This window comes from Solanum pennellii, chromosome 6 (genome assembly GCF_001406875.1).
Source record: "Solanum pennellii chromosome 6, SPENNV200".
Taxonomy (NCBI): Eukaryota; Viridiplantae; Streptophyta; class Magnoliopsida; order Solanales; family Solanaceae; genus Solanum; species Solanum pennellii.
Window position 1 is genome coordinate 57,142,078 of NC_028642.1, and position 20,153 is coordinate 57,162,230.

General features: G+C 31.4%; 2 protein-coding genes across 3 annotated transcripts; one reads left to right on the forward strand and one right to left on the reverse strand.

Moving 5' to 3' along the window:
- Positions 1 to 5,710: 5,710 nt before the first annotated feature.
- Positions 5,711 to 7,300, forward strand: LOC107021831 (histone H2B.1-like). The gene has a single exon (XM_015222549.2). It carries the CDS (start codon positions 6,277 to 6,279, stop codon positions 7,126 to 7,128), a length of 852 nt encoding a protein of 283 aa, XP_015078035.1. The 5' UTR covers positions 5,711 to 6,276; the 3' UTR covers positions 7,129 to 7,300.
- On the reverse strand, positions 7,250 to 11,881 carry LOC107022532. Of its 2 annotated transcripts, XR_003578734.1 has the most exons (8): positions 11,113 to 11,881; positions 10,312 to 10,433; positions 9,205 to 10,038; positions 8,869 to 9,118; positions 8,482 to 8,647; positions 8,252 to 8,363; positions 7,779 to 8,098; positions 7,250 to 7,686 (listed from the first exon to the last, which is right to left on the reverse strand). XR_003578734.1 is itself a non-coding variant. In XM_027917428.1 (7 exons), exons 1-7 carry the CDS (start codon positions 11,806 to 11,808, stop codon positions 7,981 to 7,983), a joined length of 2,298 nt encoding a protein of 765 aa, XP_027773229.1. In that variant the 5' UTR covers positions 11,809 to 11,881; the 3' UTR covers positions 7,250 to 7,980. The 2 variants fall into 2 exon arrangements, 1 of the variants encoding a protein (XP_027773229.1); XM_027917428.1 differs by having other exon boundaries at positions 7,250 to 8,098.
- Between the last annotated feature and the right edge of the window lie 8,272 nt (positions 11,882 to 20,153).

The window sequence follows — 20,153 nt, forward strand, 5'->3', positions numbered from 1 at the left end:
AAAAAAAAAAAAACCTTTCCATCTCCATCTATTTTCAATCTAGCTACTTTTATCATATTTCATTTCATCTACCAATATTGCATTACTAAAAAAATAATAATAAATCCCTTATTAAACTTCATGTCAGATCCTCAAATTTTAAAACATCATGAAGATGAAATATTAGTATTAAACAAAAATAATAATAGTAGTACTACTTCTAGGCATAATAACATTGGTGAAGATTTGTGTCGAACACCAACTTGTCGGAAAAACAAGATTCCGATAGCCGGAAGTTGTCCTCCCCCGGCTCCGAAGAAACCGAGGGAATTATTACTTAGTAAGAGGAAGTTTCCACAGTTCGAATTTTTTGAAGTCGGTGGAAATGAAGAGTTGGAGAAATTCTTCGTATCGTGTAATGAAATTTCTCGAGGTATGGCCGTTAAGAAAAGACTTCTCATGAATTAATATAGTTTTATCATATTCAAAGTATTAGTTAATTAATTTCATGTGAATTATAAGACATATTATATAGCCCCTGATTTTTTTTAGGGTTAATAAGTTCCTTATTTACGTTATATTTATATTCTCTGTTTTTTTTTTTTATAGAAGAGATACTATATTATTATATATAGCTAGGTGATGAAATAAAATGATGTGTGGAAATTATGGTATAGTACTACCATAGTTGATGTGTATAAAAAGTTTTGCATTATATGTTTCCTTTTACTATATGAATAAGTTTTGCGAAAAAATGTATTTGTTCTTTTTTGTTCTGAATTAACTATTGGGCAAGTTAAGATTTTATTGAGATTTTTTTTTTTTGAGTTTTCACCATTGATTAATTGATAATTGGTCATGTAGTTTTAATTGATTGGAAATACTCATAGATTATATATGAATAGTGAGATTTAACTCTTGTTAAGGTAAGAAAGATTGAAGTTTCAATAATAAGCATTATTTTTATGAGTGTTCAGTCATTTGACGGTAAGAAGAGGGATGCCCTACTATCATTTTATTTTAATAATTTATGTTCGGTCATTTGACGATAAGAAGAGGGATGCCTTACTATCATTTTATTTTAATAATTTCCTTTAAGAAAATATTAATCATTTTTAGAAATATTAGTTGCTCTCATTATTCATTTATTCCTTTATTTTTTCTTCACCACATTTATAATCTCTGTATATGTTAAAAAAGAGTACTAATTTTCCAAAATATAATGACAAATATTATTTTCAATTAAATATTTATAGTAATTATGACAAGTAAATAAATACTTAGGAACGAGTATTAAAATTTTTAAATAGGAGTTAAATGTTCTAAGAGATAGTTTAACAATTTGTTAGCACCCACTCAGATAAGGTGGCTTTCTTTAAAATAATAATATCTTAAAAATTATAATTAGAGAGTTCAATGGCAATTGATGTCGACGAAATTTTTTGAATGCGCTACGTTTTTTTGTTATGGAGGGAAAAAATTTCCAATAATATGTTTGTAAATCTTTTCATGTTTACTCATTTAATTTTTTTGATCTAGAAATAAAAGTTTTTTAAAAATGAACAAAATATTTTTTTGCTTTAAAAGTAATGAAGATAAATTGAAGTGTAATTCTATATCATGTGTTTTCTTTCCACCTTCCATTAAAAAATACATATTTATTGAAGAAAACCTTTTCATTTCTATAAAACACACCCTAAGTTACTCCGTTTTTGACAAATCAAATCATCAAATGATGGATTTCAATAACTTTCAAACGATTTCTGTTGATAAATTATTTTGAAATAACTAGGGGATATATATTCTTCAACTATGGTTCATAGCTAAAAAAACTTCCATTGAAATTCTTACCAATATCTTCTTTTTGTCTTTCAGAACATGATTGACCTAATTAATTACGATAAATTAAATTAAATTTAATTTGTTTAAGCTCCGACACAATATTAATATGCACAAAAATGCAAATGACTAGAGTTATTGACCATAGTACTATTTTGCCCAATAAGTGTTGTTTGGGTTTTGTCCATATACTCCGTTATAGGTTCATTAATTATCAACCTGGTAGCAAAAATAGACTCAACGAGGCAAAGTATTTTCTATGTAGACCCATTCATTTTGGTTGACCTACAATAGTGCTGTAAAATTAATACTTTTGTTTTTTATAACATTTTTGAAAGCATAGAAGAGAGTATTTAAAATTATTTAATTTAGGAAATCTTTCTTTATAAAATTAACAAAGGACATGTCCATGTCTCAACCCCTAAAAATTAAGTTTTACGTGGACCAAATTAAGGATGTGACAAATATATGATAATCAACGTGAGTATTTAAAGCGTAGACAATCAGGTAGAATCGACCATGTGAGTTATGACTCCTTAGTACAATTTTATCGCATGCCTTAGAATGTTGCACATTATTATTGTTAATTAATATGGTTACAAATGAAAGTCACCCTCAACTAAGGGTGGCAAACGGACCGGTTTTTGGCCGATCCGGTCCGGTTCCCGTACCGGTCCGTCCGGTACCGGTTGAATCGGTAAGGAACCGGTCTTTTGGTATACCGGATCGGTTCCCGGCTTTTTATCCGGTTGAACCGGTTCTGTAAGAACCGGTTCCAGACCGGTCCGATCCGGTAAGAACCGGTTTAGTCGGTTTTTCAATTTTTTATTTTTTTAATTAAGGTGGCCATTTTATGACCGTTGGGCCCTTCTAGCCGTTGGGCTGGGGGCCAAAACGGTCAACTATCACCCCACCCCTTTCTAACCCATTTACGCTATAAATATACCCTTTTTTTTCATTTTAAATCACAAATTCACTACTTATACAATCTTATACAATCTCTCAAAGTCTCAATTTTAAATTATGTACTCTTATTCTCTTTCTAATATTTGTATTGTATAATTTATTTATTTGAATAAATATACGGCTATGCGCCTTGATTTTCTTTTATAATAGTCTTTTCTATTTAATTAATGTCATTTCATAAATTTAATTTTTAATTATTTTGATAAAGGTTTAAATTAAAACTTTAAATTCAATATAAACTTTAAAGTTTAAATTCAATTTCAAACTTTAAATTCAATTTCAAACTTTAAATTCAATATAAAGTTTAAAAAACTTTAAATTCAATTTCAAACTTAAGTTCAATATAAAACTTTAAATTCAATATAAACTTTAAAGTATAAATCCAATTTCAAACTTATATAAACTTTAAAGTTTTCAATTGAAGTTTTTAATATAAATATGTAGAACCGGTAAGACCCGGTTCCAGACCGGTCCAACCCGGTTCCGGCGGAACAGGTTGGTTTTTCCGGTAAATCCCGTCCGGTAAAATCCGGTAAGAAAAATCCGATACCGGTCTGGTTTCCGGTAAAATCGATCCTGTTGACCCAGTCCTGTCCGTTTGCCAGCCTTAGTAGAAGCAAGGTCTCCGCTTTTTTCAAGGAAAGTCTCAGTGCGTAAAGAGTCCTCAACACCTCTAAGTTATACATACATGAATAAATATGTATGTTTTTCGAGTCAAAATTTTTATTAAAGAGATATAAAAAGTAAATACATGTATAAAAAACTAGAAGAACTCAACACTTAATATATACTTCCTTCGTTTTAAAAAGAGTGATCTAGTTTGACTTGACGTAAAGTTTAAGAAAAAAAAGAAGATTTTTAAATTTTATAGTCCTAAATTAAAATTGTCAAATGTGTAAAATTGTCCTTCAATCTTATAACATTAAACATGTTACGTGAAAAACAAAAATTAAATTGTTACCAAAAAAAGAAAAAAAATAATTTTCTTAAATAAACTAAAAAGAAAACGAGGTCATTCTCTTTATGAGAGAAAGCAGTTACACAGATAAGTTACTAGATTCATGAATATATTAAAGTGAATTGAATTATAAGAAACCAACTAAAGGAAAATGAATAGACACGAGTCGTTTGACTGTGTTGTATTGTATGGGATGAATAATGTCCATTCTGTATACTTATAACAGTGGTGTCAACTGTCACCGTTATGGTCCAATACATTTGTGTGTGTGCTCTATGCACATATTCTAGTGCTAGTATGGTCTTATAGTATTCATTATCCTAAACCAGGTAACCATAGATAGATTCATTGAATCAATCGAGTTAAATTTATACAAAAATTAGTTCAATTTCAAAAGGTAACTATCCAAATCGATGTAAGACTCCAACACTTTTGTGCTCATCCATCATTGGATATCTTGATCGTGTGCAACTGTACATTACTATACGAGAGCCTAATTAGATAAGATTAACTCTATAACAATAAGTTGACAGTGAATTAGATACCCAACAACTTTTCTAATAAAATCCACATTTCTTTAATCTTGGGGTAAAAATACAGTAAAACTAATAATTTTGTTGTCTTTTTACATCATCAGAGGAAAGGTTTCAACAAAATTCAATCATTTTTCTTGGGTACAATACTCCACGTTATTCTTGGACACCTTTGATAAAATTTCTGGCTCCATCATTGTCACTAATACTAATATTAGCAATATTATTATGGGAAAAAGGAAAAATATATCCCCGAACTATCATAAATGATATGCATATATCCTTCGTTATACTTTTAGTACATCAATATCCTTACCGTCCAAAAATCAGAACATATTTATCCCTCCCTCTAACGAAACAATAATTAATGACACGTGACGCAATCCTACGGCTCAATCCGATCTGACTAATTAATTAACCCAAAACTAAAATACTCGTCCAATGACCCATTTAACCAACCCATTACACACACAAATATTAACCTATCTAAAAATCTTTTCTAAAAAAAGGAAAAATGCCTCCTCTCATATCTGTGGTTCATCTAACAAACTAAAACCCTTCTTCATCACCATTGTTATACATCTCCATTTTTTCCCAATATAGACTAAAAATGGCTCGTACTAAGCAAACACAACTCACAAATCCACTGGTGGTAAGGAAGCAACTGGCTGCTACGGCAACAAGAAAAATTGCTCCGACCACTGAAGGAGTGAAAAAGTCTCACCGTTTCCGACTAGGAACTGTGGCTTTAAGAGAAATTGAGAAGAAGAAGGTTGTTAGTGTTCATCTGTTTCTTCTTTAAATCTGTTGTTGGAATGCTACAGTTAGTTGTGTAAATCTAGTAGATGATTTCAATTCAGTTGAGGTATATAGAATCGTTGGTTTACAATCATTTTTGAATCTAGTTAATGGAATTTGTGCTTTGTTTACTTAAAAAAAATCACTTTTGGATTAAACATAGTCTAACTGGAAAAGAAATTAAGCACATAATTGATTGGTGCAATAGAAACTTGACACTATATATGTTATCTCTAAAATAGTAATGAAAACAAATTAAATTGAGAAAACGATTGGTTGGTGCAATGAAATTTGAGGAAGTTGTGTTGCCGAGTTTATTCCTTCTCCATTGTATATTGAAGTCGGGGAAAAATATACTTCTCTGGCGGGTATTTTCATTTTGGGTTAATTAATTGGTCAAATCGAGTTGAGCCGTAGGATTGCGCCACGTGTTACTAATGAGGTAAATGTGTTCTGATTTTTGGACGGTAAGAGTATTGATGTACTAAAAGTATAACGAAGGATATATGCGTACCATTTACGATAGTACTGAGGTATATTTATCCTTTTTCCTTATTATTATTAACTATTTTTACTTTAATTATGTTGATATTAGTTCTTATGAAATGCTTTATTAATTATATTAAAAATAACATATATTGCATAATATTTTTAAAAAGTGTTCATTTATAACAAAAAATATTCTTCATAAATACAATGAAAATAATGTGGAATTTTTAAAGATAATTATGCTTTAATCATGCTGACGTAGTCACTAAAACCTCTTACGCTGTGAATCATACAATAATTAATATTAATTTTATATAACATGATAACAAATCTATAGATCGTATATAACTAGTAATTACTACATTAATTTTAAAAAGCATAGCAATTAGCAACAAAGTATTATACTACTCCACCAAGAATTAATCTCATTATAAATTATAATTATAAATATAAATATAAATTAGCTGCTTTTGAAACAGAACAGTGAAAATTGATATGAAAGGTGGCATCTTCTTTACTCTTCATTTTTACCCACGTATCATGTAACTTCCATTATTTCAACACCTGTATTCCACGTGTCAATCTCTTACAAACTTCTCAACAGTGAAAAAGCTGAGAATTTCCCTCTTCATATACTACTCCACCGTACATTTTTCAAAACACGCTTTAAAAAAAAGAGAGGGAACAAACAATAGAAAAATATAAAATTCGAAAATGGCACCAAAGAAGCGTGGAGGAAGGGCCCGTGCTACGGTGGTCACCGCCCGAAAAGTGGTGGAAGAAACCGTCTCCGTCGTCGTAACTCCGGTTGCCGGTGAAACGGAGACCGAAAGTCAAACTTTGACGGAAGAAAATCAATCATTCGAAATACTAACTCCACCTCCTTCTGAAGAACCTACGCCTAAAAGAACCATTAATGTTGAAGACAAATCCGAAGGAAAAAAGGCCCCACGAAGAAAACCCGACCCGGCTCAACAAGTAGATGAAGATGAAACGCAACCAGCTGATGAGCCAGAAGAGATGCCATCACCTCCCAAAAAGGAATCGGGTCAAAAAAAGACCCAGAAGAGGAAACCCGAGCCGGCCCAACGAGGTGATGAAGACGAAACTCAACCAGCTGAGGAACCAGAGGAGATGCCTACGCCTCCGAAAATGGAAGCGGATCAAAAGAAGGCCCAAAAGAGGAAACCCGACCCGGCCCAGAAAGCAAAAGGAGGTGGAGAGAGGAAAAGGAAGAGGGCGAAAGTGGGTGGGGGAGTGGGACCCAGTGAAGGGTATAGAAGGTATGTGTTTAGAGTGATGAAGCAAGTTCATCCAGATATGGGAATATCATCAAAGGCTATGACGGTATTGAATAATTTGATGGGTGATATGTTCGAGAGGATCGCCAATGAAGCGGCGATCCTCACGAAGTACGTGGGACGCACCACGTTGGCGTCAGTGGATATTCAAGATGCGGTGAAATTGGTGCTACCAGGGGAGCTTGGAAAGCATGCAATTGCTGAAGGGACAAAAGCTGTAGCCAACTATGTGACTAGTGTTGAAAAGTCGAAGTCGAAGCCCTAATTGTTAGTTAGTTAGGTAGCTCTTGTGAATATTTAGAGGTTTATGTTTATTGCATTTTGGTTTACTATCCTTTTCTAGCCAGGTGTTTGATTTTGGAAAATCACTGCAAGCAAATGTCGGGCTCTTTTTTGTAATAGTTTCAGTACTAATGAGCCTTTTGTTTTTTATTTTATTTTTGGTTTTCCGAAGCTGTGCTTAAATCTACTGGAGATAAGTACAACACATTGGATCAAATAATTAACAAACAATGTGTTCCCTATATTTGCCGACGAATAACTTGAAAAGATCAGAAGAGGAAGAAAAATAGATTACCTTACAAGTTACAACACATTTCATATGTACAAAGTTGAAATTTGAGTAAATCCATCTAAACAGATGGATCTATTACTATGGTGAAAAGGGAAATTACTTTTTATAATAGAGAAATCTCCGATGTACAGCTGATAAAATGACCTGCGTTTCTATATGATATCCACTACATCAAGGAAACGTAGTCGATATGTAGCTTTTGGACTAAAAAGATTTCACCCCTTAATATTGGTTTTACAAACATGACATCTGCAAATTAGTTGTATGATAATGAAAATATGAAGGGACAAATTAATCATGAAAAACACAAGGAGGATCGTCACAGAGTAAAGACGACTTACCTAGACAAACTAAAGCAGCAACGGATGACGGATCCACTCTGCTCTGCTTCACTAGTTTTCTACCAATTATGTACAGAAAAAGCTCAGATCACTTATTATTTGACGCTGCGCGAGCAATTTTGGATGTATTTCTCGTCACCGGACCAATTTTACTGGAATTTGAGCATGTCCGCTTACCCAGGTTATGACCCCTGCAGCAACATTACTGTATAGAAAAAGCTCGGATCGCCTCATTTACTGGTACCCGGCACATTGGACATTTTCCGTTCCACTGAACCAACTTTTCTGCACATTTTAAACATGTGCACATGTGTCCACACCTGCATCAATTTCAAATCAAGAATTCCCTTGAGCTTACGAATTCAAACATCCAACAGAAAAAGGGAAGAAAGAGGAGTCTCTAAGGCTGCTCAAAAGAGAAGTATCGATGCTCGAGACATGAATGGACAAGGATGTTTATATATATAGTTTACCTATACAGTAAGGCATCTATGCTGCTATTAGGACACAAGCAACAAATCCCTTTTCTTACATTATCCCATTTGGATTCATCATTTAGCACACTGTCCTCACATGCATCAATATCTGATCAATAGAACGAAACGAAATGAATTATTCTAAATTCATCTTCCTTTCAGGTTGAAACGGAAAAGTATAACTACAATATGGATACAAAAACCTATTTTTAGATGTGAGATCTAACCTGTTGAACAAGCATATCGATTTAACGCTGCAGAAACATTTTGATGAACCGTGCGTTGGAGCTCAACTTGCATTTCCATACACTTTTCGAACATCCTCTGCATATTGTCCATCCTCTGCTGGAGCCGAACCATGTCATTCCTCAACTCATGTATGATTTCCCAATCCTGCAGTAGGTCAAACAAGTATGAGTTCTTTTTAATCTTGTGGTCTTAGTGTTCAGGTGTTGGAATTGGAAAACTTATCAAATATAGAAAGAGACATTCTTTTTTGAAACAGACTAAAAAAAGAAAGTAAGACACTTAAATTGGGACGGAGAAAACTACATGAATCAACTTCTCTAATTAAATTCAAGTAGAGTTGTCAAGGAATATAAAGGTGAGCTTACTGTTCCTATCAACTGCAGAGAAGGTTCCACATGTAGTGAAGTCACGGAAAAGGAATTAGATTCACTATTTATCTGAGCTCCATCTTGATTGTCGTATTCTTGAAGCAGCTCGTGTTCCATATCATCAGGGGATGATGATGTTCCATCCATATACCATTCAGAAGCGTGTCCTTGCCTTTCAACGTAAGATTGTATTAGCTGGTCTAGACTCTCACGAAAGCCACTTTGAAGCAGATTAGATACACGCCTCCTACAACATTAAGGACCCAGTTATATCGCTTAAGCATCAATTTTTCGTAGAAAATGAATAATCCTACAGTAACGAGAGTCATTTACCTGCTTAGAAGTTCTCGAAGTTCAATATTGTAAACATTATCATCATCAGGCATATAAAATGAATCAACCCTTCTCATGGATCCAGCATTCTGACTAGAAATGTCCAGCCAATCATTACTCTGCCAGTCCTCGTGTGGTTCTTGCTCATAGATTTGTTCTTCAGTGTCATTTTCCGAGCTGTCTGTGTACCAATGGTTTGCAGCACCTTCCTGCCAACTTCCGCCCATTTCTTCTGTTGTATCATTTGTTGTTTCATTGTGTTCAGAAGAAGACATTTGCTCACTTTCTCCATGTTCGATAACTAGTTCATATGGCACTTCTGATTGTCGCAAGTTGGTTTCCTCATGATCCGTGACAACATCCTGTGGATCCTCTGCCTGAGATGATAAAACTTGCCACACATAGTCTTCAAAAGTACTACTTCTCAAGCCATGAAAATGATCATATACTTCATGAGTATCACTTGCCTCACTTCTTGGTGCATCATTATCATGAAAGGGTTCATGGTCTTCTCGTACATGCCCTCGAGAACCACTTTCAACAGCTGCTATTTGATTTGAATGTTCAGCTATTTGATCAATCGAATTTTGCTGGTTTACTTCCTCAGATGTAATGCTTTCTGAGTTCCCAAATACATGAGATCCATAAGTTTCCCTCTCTTCACTATCGAGTTCAGATTGATCATAGGATTCATCAATTATCTCTTGTACATTATTTGATTGAGACTGTTCACTTCGATAATGACGATTCAGGTCATCTGTAGAAGAGGCATTCAGCTGCACATTTTTTGTAGAACTACGAGCATTATCGACCAATCTGGATAAAATCTCTTTCCTGTTTCACACACAATTTTACGATATAACATATGACTTTTGGACAGAAGAAATTATTTTGTAGATTTCTTTGTCCACTTAATTACTAAAAAAAGTAACAAAAGAAAAGCACAACCAAGCAGTTTCTAACAAGGATTGGTAGACTAAGGCGAGAGCCATTATCTTCGGCAAAGCAAAAGAGTGAAATCAAGTGAGTTACTGCATTTGAACCAGGTAATCCATGCACAGGTTTATCTAAAAGGTGAACATTTTAAAGAAAAATACTTTGCTCTACCTTAAGTAAGATACAGTATGACTTTGTCTCAGTAAGCTCAATTCACTTGCGGCATCTGATGTAGTTCTTTCATCACTGGTCATCAATCTCTCGTTCCGCAGAAATCTACCCTTGAGCAATGACTAGGAGAAGGTTTGAAACACTATCAGGAAAAGCCAAATGTTGCACACAAGCTAGAGACGAAATCCAGAGAGGCTGAACACTAACTGGTAACAGAGATGATGTAATCCAAATTTCAATGAAAAGTGGATCAATCTTACACTCTACAGAACGGAGACTATCAAACGTCAAATCATATAAAATCCAATCAAATGATCTTGTTACTCATATTCATTCCACTCAATTAACTGATATCGTGTATGTTTATAATTTATAATCCTCGGTTAATTAAATTTTCACGAACCAGGCTCGCCAGCTACTAAATTGATGTTTCTAATGCCTGATTATAACTTTCTCTTGATCTTGATCTTCCTCTTCTTGTGCACATTTTGCATCGAAGTTATTTAATAAACATCTTTATGATGAAATTCTCACATATGACTTAAAATCCATTTTGATGCCAATAAGTTTGAGTTAATTTTTAAAACTACAAACTATTTTTTTATTTTTTCAGAATATTAATTACAGTTTATCCATCTCGCCAAGTGCGTCTAGTTTTCAATCTGTCTTCCCTTTTTCCTTTCAATTAATTTATCTTATGAATCTAATAGAAAATCTACAGTCATAATGATATAATACAAAAACAGACTAAAAGATTAAAAATGCACATTCCACGAAAAGCATTCTCTACTCAAGTCTTACCTGAATTCGGTTGCGGTATGTGAAGTTTGATACAGGCTTACACTCCAATAAGCCCTGAATTTCTCTTTGCCTTTCCATTTGAAACTTCATCAACAATTCAAGAAGAGATTTTCTGCTGCAATACATACGCACCGGTTTTCTCTCTCCATTTTCAGAATGATTGACCAAAGATCCATCACGCACTTGTTCGAATTGAGAACCGATATCAGCAGTGCCTTCATCTCTTGGATAACCCGCGTCATTTTGCTGAATGTTGATTTTCACCCACTCTCTTATGATTCTCACCCTTTCTCGTTCATTTTCCCCTAACCATGGTGCCCCCGAGCAGTTGTTCTTATGCGAGACACTCAATGATTGTGAATGATCCTTTTCGCTGGTGCTCATCCACTCTTGAAAAACCTGCCTCACTCTCTCGCGTTCTATTTCCCCAAGATCGCTAGATTGATCTGAGAGAATACTACGGTTATCCTCCGATTCGTTTACCAACACATTCAGGCTTTGAGATGCCACACGTCCATTACAACCCTCATTGGCACCTTCAAAGCTAGATATTCCCATAACAATTTGTTGATCATACAATAAAATGGGACCTGTACTGTTTGAGTTTTCAATGTCAGTCTTCTGTTGCATTTTCCCTTCTCCACAACGAGCACGGGAATTATTCACCCCATGCTCACCCTCAAGATTTCGCCACATTTGCAGGGAAGTGAATAAACGGATACAGGATACTCACCCTATCTTGTTCACTCTGTCACCTTGATACCGGAGACTGCCAATCTATAAAGAAAGAGCCAAATGCATAAACTGATTAAACTAAGAATAGCCAGCGGATGTATAATATGTGGATAATTGTATATAAGCTACGTATACCGGCTAGAAAAAGTAATCTGTCCAGCTATTTGTGTGAAGATTCCATACTATATATGCCAAGAGCCAATCTTTCACCACATTCGATGGTTTAAATTCTTAAAACATTTTGGTATCTCATGGACCAACCAGACAGCTTTTCAGGAACTGATACTATAGCATTGCAGCTATAGTCAACAGATACATATATAGTTTTAATGCAACAAAATCTACAGAACTCGCAATAAGGAGATTGAAAGAAAACAGCCACTTGTGATATTGCATTATCCATTATGCATTAGGATCCATCCAACGTAAATATATTAACACGCATCGAATCAAACAATGTTTAACTTAATCACCATATAAACAAAACAATGGACCAAAACTCCCTACAAAAAAACCCAAAAACACTCTTTTTTGGTGTTGAAATAAACGGCTAAAGTAAAATTAAAATACTTAGTTGAATCAATTCAGCAAAATGAAAAAAAAATAAGTTTCACCCAAAATATGCCCTAGTTAGTTAATGAAGTGGTTGAAAATCACGAGGTTTCAGGTCCAACATAAACAAACCACTAGAGACTTCTCATCTGTCTACTAGACAGAATTACTAATCGACAGTACATGTGATAATGAGAGGTAACAAGTAGATGTAAAGGTACGCGCAAGCTGACACAGACATCCAAGTTGTAAAAAAAGGCAAATTATTTTCATCCATGATCCACGTACTACCATACCAAACCCAGTAAATTAGAAAAAAAAACATAATATCAACAAAGAGCAATATTGATTCGACAAAATTAAACAATGGTTACTACCCAAATACGAAAGCAGCAAAAACGAATCGCAAAATAACAGAGAAAAAAATACGATACTAAATGAAAAAAAAAAAAAAAACTTGCCTTCAAGTTAAGAGGTCTATCAAAATCTTCTTCAATTTCACTCAGAATCAAAAATTCACAAACTCCAAAAGAGGAAAAAGGGTTTGCAATATTTTTAGTTAATTGTAAGAGAGAGTGTGTGTTTTTTCAGTAAAAAGGAACGAATGCCACGTTTCACATTCTTCAGCGGGACTTGAATTTAACGGTAAACTGCTTGTGTTGGAGCGACTTCACACGACGTCGTCTTGACTTTTTGGCGCGTCCGTGCTTGGCCATGAGAAAGACTTGTTTTACTCGGTCTTAAATTATCTGTTGTGTTTTTCTTTACCCATCTTTTAAATGAAAATTAATTAAAATAAACTTTAATTTATTTTATTTTTACATTCTTATAGGAAAAAAAAAATATTTTTTAAGAGGGTGTTTAATATGATGGATAAGCATAAATAGTTTGTTTAATATGATGGATAAGTATAAATAATTCTGAAATAAAGTTTTAGGCTGAACCTATTAATGATCACTTAAAATTGACTCTAATATTCACTTAGACATTTCAAATAAGTCTCATTTGTTTTATCGTTTGATTACTAATAATGGTATTAATGTTAGACATAACAATTCTTATTGGTACATAAAAGTAATGTTAGAATTAACTATCTTCAAACCAAGTATCCATAAGTAATTACTCGATTAAGATGTTTTTTGTTTTGAAGATCAATTATTATCAATGATATAAGATGAAATTAAAAATAATTTAAGACAACTATTTTTAAAATAAAGAAAGTCCTCCCTCCACCCATACTCCCAAAGAAAAAAATAATTTTAGACAATTATTTTAAAAATAACGAAAGTCCTTTCTCTCCCACGCTCCAAAGAAAAAGTACCAATTACCAATATGGTAGGATATTTAATAACCATATCGGTTATACAATTAACCAATAATTTGATCAAAACTTGATTAATAAATACTATATTAAGCTAACAGAAATTTCATAATAAAATCGACAATCGATAAATTAAACGTTAAATTTTATAAACTTGAAGCACTTGACAAGCCTTGAATTGTAGAGCTATAGTTTAATTAACTATAACTGAAAGAGCCTGATGATCATATATCAAACCCAAAATTGAAATTTGAGACCAATAATTGCAATTTTGAAATGATCCACCGATTGTTCTTTTCTGGAAAGATTTTATGATAATCTTTTTACTATAATTACACTTGAAAAGATATAACTCGTTCTTTTTTAAATAATTATGCTCAAATGTGTGCTTTGAGTTTTGGATTTATATTCCATATATAGTTTATGATATTCGGATTAAATAATTTAATTTTACCAACGGTGCTCTTCATGTAAGTAGATGAGGACCAAATCATGCAGGTTAAATTAATTATATTAATTACTGTACCATATATCATATCATATTAAAGTGTTTAAGATTTCACGTTACGTAGAAACCCCACTAATTGTGTTGGTAGTTGGTACAACACATAGTTGAATTTTCCATTAATCATCAAATCACTATAATGAATTTTATAATAATGTTGGAAAAACTTTCTAATTTTCTGTTCTCTAAAAGCACAACAAAGCACGAAACTAACGGATGTAGCCTTTTGGGTTCACATAAATCTATAATTTTCGACATAGTATATATAAATTAAATTTAAATTTTATAATTTAATAATAAAATATTTTTAAAATTAAAATTATAAATATTGAATTTATCAAATTTAAATTATGAATTTTTTCCGGAAAGCAAATTAGATCTCTTGGGTCTTGAGAAGATCACTTCTCCCAAAGCCGTTGGAGATATGCAATTATCTACGTTCTTCAATACAACATGTGGAGGCTAAGATAATAATGCGAACGTAAAAAATTAAACTTTATGAATTTGAAATTGAAATTTTATCATAATATAAAATGTATAAAATTAATTATAATTTTTTATGATTATTTAATATAATAACTTTTTTAATACATAGTTATAGTACAAGTTAAAATTATTGAATTCAAATGAATTGATAAGTTAAACTTACTTATTTTAATATATAATATTAGATCCTCAAAATGCTAAAAGCTTAAAAGGTGAGAGAACAAAAATTGTCACGATAAAATAAATAATTAAAAAAATATTAGAAACTAACGTTCGTTTAGGTAGCCTTGTTGAAATGGCCTAGTATATAATACTACTAGTCTATTATATTACTATAATAAAATACTTAATAATATAACTACTATTCAAGCAATAATATACCATTGTAATTTGTACTAGAACTTAACGCCTTTCATCTAATTTTTTATGTTAATTTTTTATTAGTAGTAGTAATTAATAAATGGTTGATTTAAAGTTGTTACCTCGACATTCCTCGCTCAATATATATTATTAAAAGGGTGTGAGCGTATTAGGGTGAACTCCTATGTGATGTGTTTAGATATATAAAATTAAAATACTACTAGGAGTAATACAATTAGATTATCTGAGTATTGTAATAATCAATGCTCCATCAATCAACAAAATAGTACTTTTTTGATTATTCAAGATGATTTGTACGGGTGAAAAATAGTCAATTTATTAGTGTACACGTATAAGAGATTGACTGTGAATGGTTTCAGGAGAGGTAAAGGTAGTCAAGAGAATTATTGAAACGAGATGAATTTAGACAAAATATGACATCATTTCAGTTTATCTAGGACATGACCTTAAATAAAAGAGTTGTGGAGGTCGACATGAATAAAGGTGGGAGAGGTTAGTAGATAATAGAGTGTTGTCTTTGCTTATACGTAGTCATAATATTACTCATGCAGTTCATTTTTTATATTTGTTTTAGCTACCCGTGTTGGGTTTTAAAAATGAACGACAATTCGTTGTTTTTTGAATTTCGATTATTGCTCCTTTGTCAACATGTTTTTGATATGTTCTCTAAGTAGATATGATTGTTGTACGCTCAATCTTTTTCAAACTCTATTTATATAATTATTGTAATTGTATTTACTAGACCTTATCTTTCTTATTTCTTTGCATATTTGGAGGTTGAAGATGACCGCAATTTATTCTTGCAATTAAAAGAAAATGGAGGAATTATCTATATAACACCTAGCTAATTAGTACTCCATATAATTTTATCTTTTGGATATTTTTTTTTATTATAATATATGTAGTCTCTAGAACCAGCAACTAGACCTTTAGACTAAGCCATTGAAACATTTGATTCACAATGTAATGTGAAAATTTGATAAAAATAGCACAATTAATCTGTAATCAAGCAAATTAAACTTCATTGTTTATATGAAAAAAAATCTTCAGAATATATACGGACAATCTTAAAAAATATGTATAAGGTATTGCAAACTTAAACAAGACATATAATATAGCGGATCACGATTATATACACATTTTCAGTTTCTCGGATGTCTGTTGTTGGAACGTACGACAGTAAAATCATACGGAACGTGCCGTAGAAAAGTGTGTCTACTGTACTAATCAACAATACATACGTACCCGTTGAGAATCGCGAAAAATGATTTTCTAGTCTTTACAAGATATATGTATATTATATGTATATGTCCTTTTGTTTTATGAGATTTTACATTTACGTTAACTTTTTAAATTTTTACGCATAAGAAATTTGAAGTATTATTTTCTTCGATTCAAATTTTAAGTGAACAGGATATTTTAATTTTCGATTTAGGCTTCAACTCCCTCCCGTTCATGAATCTTCTTATTTTAGTTCCAATGTGTTGTCCTAGTTTTTTCCCTTTTTCTTCGTTGTTTTATATGTGTCTTGTCCTCTTCTGTTATTCTACTTCTCAACTTTTATTTTAATAAAATAAATAGTGACCAAAATTATTATTTTTTTTTTTTTTTTTGAAATATCTGTCAATCTGTATCCATCACATTAATCATATATTTTTAGAGGAAATATATAATTATTTCATTAAATTTGTACTCTTTTCTGAAATTGACACCTAAAGTTTGCGGGGATTTTATTATCATATTCGATTATTTTTAACAATTTTAAATACATAATTTTTATAATATTCGTATTCTTATAATATTGTGTGTGTTTCACCTCCAAATAAAATAATATTTTCTTATTTTTCTTATTTCTTTAATAGCGGGTCGGATAAAATCCTGACCCACTCACATTTTGACCCATAAATTTTTTTTTAGAAATAATCATGTTCATCCTTTCCAATTTCTTTTCCCAATTCTTTGGCTTTACTTCACTTGAAAAGATTTTTTTTTTTTAATTTCCTTGTAAATATACATTTATGTAAGTTTTGTGTGCTATTTTTTAGTTTAGTGTTTGATTTTAAATTTTATTCCAAAAATTAGTTTAATCTTTTTTAGCTGTGGGTATTTTGAAATCAAGACTAGATTTGAATTCTATAAGTGAATTTCACATTTAGAATTTGTATGAGTAGATTCTTTGATATTTTTGTTTTTGAAAAAATATGTGAACGTAAATGGGTTCAAATTTCTTTGTTGAAAGGTAATTAAGTGCTAAATTGACCAATTATTATATCGTTGTTAAGTAATTTTTTCTAATAAAAGGCCTTAAGATGGATTACTAGAACTTGACGATAGAGAATATAGTAAAGAAATTCGCTTTGCATAATAAAGAACCAACTTTTGCTGTTGAGAAAAGCTCTCAACAGCCATTAATGGTGATTTGGCGAAGAAGAAACATGGGTCTCTTTTCACTTTGGTTTAACAATGCCATATTTAAGTTTTTTTCATTGATTTGGGGCTGCAAGTTTATCCTTTCACGCGCTTTTTTAGTGTAAATTACAATTATTATGAAAATGGGTCAAAATGATATATTTATTGTGAATTTGAATTGTTTCGTGGGATGATAAAACGCCCACAAATTTAAAATATCTAATTAAAAAAAAGATATAAATTCAATGAGGTAATTATGTATTTCCTCTATATTTTACTTACGGTATGTTCGTGTCCACACTGCTGCCTGTTTATAATTTGATTATTTGATAATCAAAACTCAAATTTTTACTTATTTAATTATTTTTTTATCACTTTAAATTATCATAACCTTTAAAATTGGAGACGGAGAGTGACTGAACAATTTCTCATGTTAGTTACCAAAATATATTATTCTTGACCCATGACTATTCTTTCCGAATGAAGTCAATTGATATTCCTTTATTAAAAAAACAACATTTTTTAAATAAATTATAAAAATAATTAATATGTACCGAATATATATATATATATATATATATATATATATAAGTTAATTATATTTAAATATTTTCTTAATGAAAATCTTGAACAGATGTTGGTACGTAGGACAGTAAGCAGGAGGAGGGCTTGTAAGGATATACCTAGTTTATAGGATGTCTGTAATAAAACAGACAGAAAAACATAGGGATAAGAAAATTAAAGTGTGTTTGTTGGATTGTATTATGCTTCTTTAATTTCAGCACATTGTGGTGCATGAATCTTCTAATTTTATATAATTACTATATTTCAAATAAACTTCTCTTCTTCTTTTTTTTGGGTTTGTATTTCAACAATGGCCATGTTGTTTTGATTTCCATCAAAGGATCTTTTCACATAACGTAAAAGGCAAAACATTAATGACTTTTTATGTTAAATTATTTGCATCAAACTTCATTTTCATGTTTATCTTTAGGGTTGCCAATCGCCATGCATGTCAAGCCTCCAACTAATTTAAGATTATTTTATTATTATTTTTTGTGAAATATCTTTCTAACCTTATCTATCATGGGTCATATAGTACTTCATTTGCAAGGATATTTGATTGTATAACGATGGAAAATAGCAACGAATTTTTTTTTGAAATTACATAAATTAAAATATTTAAAAAAAATAATTACTGATTTTTGCGATACTTTTTGTTTATACCATTTATAGTAATATTATGATAAATTTGTAATATGTATTAAAAGTGAATTATGTGTGCAATATATTTGAATTATAATTGTTTTTGAAATATATTATGTTTGTTTGGTAAAAAATTGTCATATTGTATTATAAGTGTATTAAAAATGTTTGATAAATGTATTATCCATCATTAAAACTTGTATTATATGTGAATAATAAATTGTTCTTTGTAATATGTATTAAATTTGTATTATAAATGAATTAAAATGGTCAAGTGAAAAAAAATATTATTATATTTTTTTATCATAGTATATTTATATAAGTTTCCGATATTGGATAGACTATGAGATTGATTCCAGACGGGATATTTAATCATGTACTCAGTTATTATTATATATTAGTATATTAACATAAAATTATTTTTAGAAATCTTAAATTTTTCTTGTCTTTATCCTCTTCAAATAATGTAATATTTTCCTTAAATATCTAACTTAAAAATATCTATCTATACATTTTTCAAGTACAAGAAAGGACCAAAATGGTCCCTGCTACTGTACGCCAGAAGAGATTTGAATTTACATTTTCTTTAATTCCACTCGATGACACTGGCATTAAACTTTAATTTGCTTTATTGTAGGTCTTCAATCTCTAGCATGTGAAAAACTTTTTTATTAAAAGTACATTATATTGGTATGGACATATGAGAATACTGCCAGATCAATGTGATATATATATATATATGATATACCACTTGTTAGTATCAATGCAATTGCAAATGCAAAGCTAACTAACTAAACAAAGGTAGAGAAAACTAGTTTGAAGTCATGACTAGGGCCTCCGGATATCCTAATAGGGTTAGAGTGTGTAATATTAGGTCGTACGTGTATTTGTTAATTTTAAAAAAAAAAATTGCATATATATACAAATGTGAATATTCATTGAAAATTATCGATATATATATACATCTAAATTAAAGAACCCCTCGAATATATTTGTTAAATGAGGTATTTGGACAGAGGGACCCTTAGGCCCTTGAGCTCATGGGCGCGACATGAGTTTGAGTTTGGGCTACATCATTTTTCGTTTTGAGCTGAGAATTATATAAAACACGCAAAAAAATTATAGAGAACAAGTTTCGGACAGACAACCTAACGTATGCAATGTGATGTGTGAACCACCAGCTTCATTCGGTTAATAAAATTTTCAGACCAGAGATTGTTGGGTTTTATTTGCCCTGATTTCTTTCCATAAATAGGTTTTCCTTTTAGGAAAAGGTTTTGGATTGGCTAATATTTTTTCTAGTAGGAAAAGGTTTAGGACTCTATAAATAGAGACATGTTCCTTCTAACTTAACCAGCATTCACAATGTAGTCTTAAAGGCTTTGAGAGTTTTGGTTAGGGTGAGAATTGATGGGTCACAAGCTTGATACGTTATCACTTGTGTGA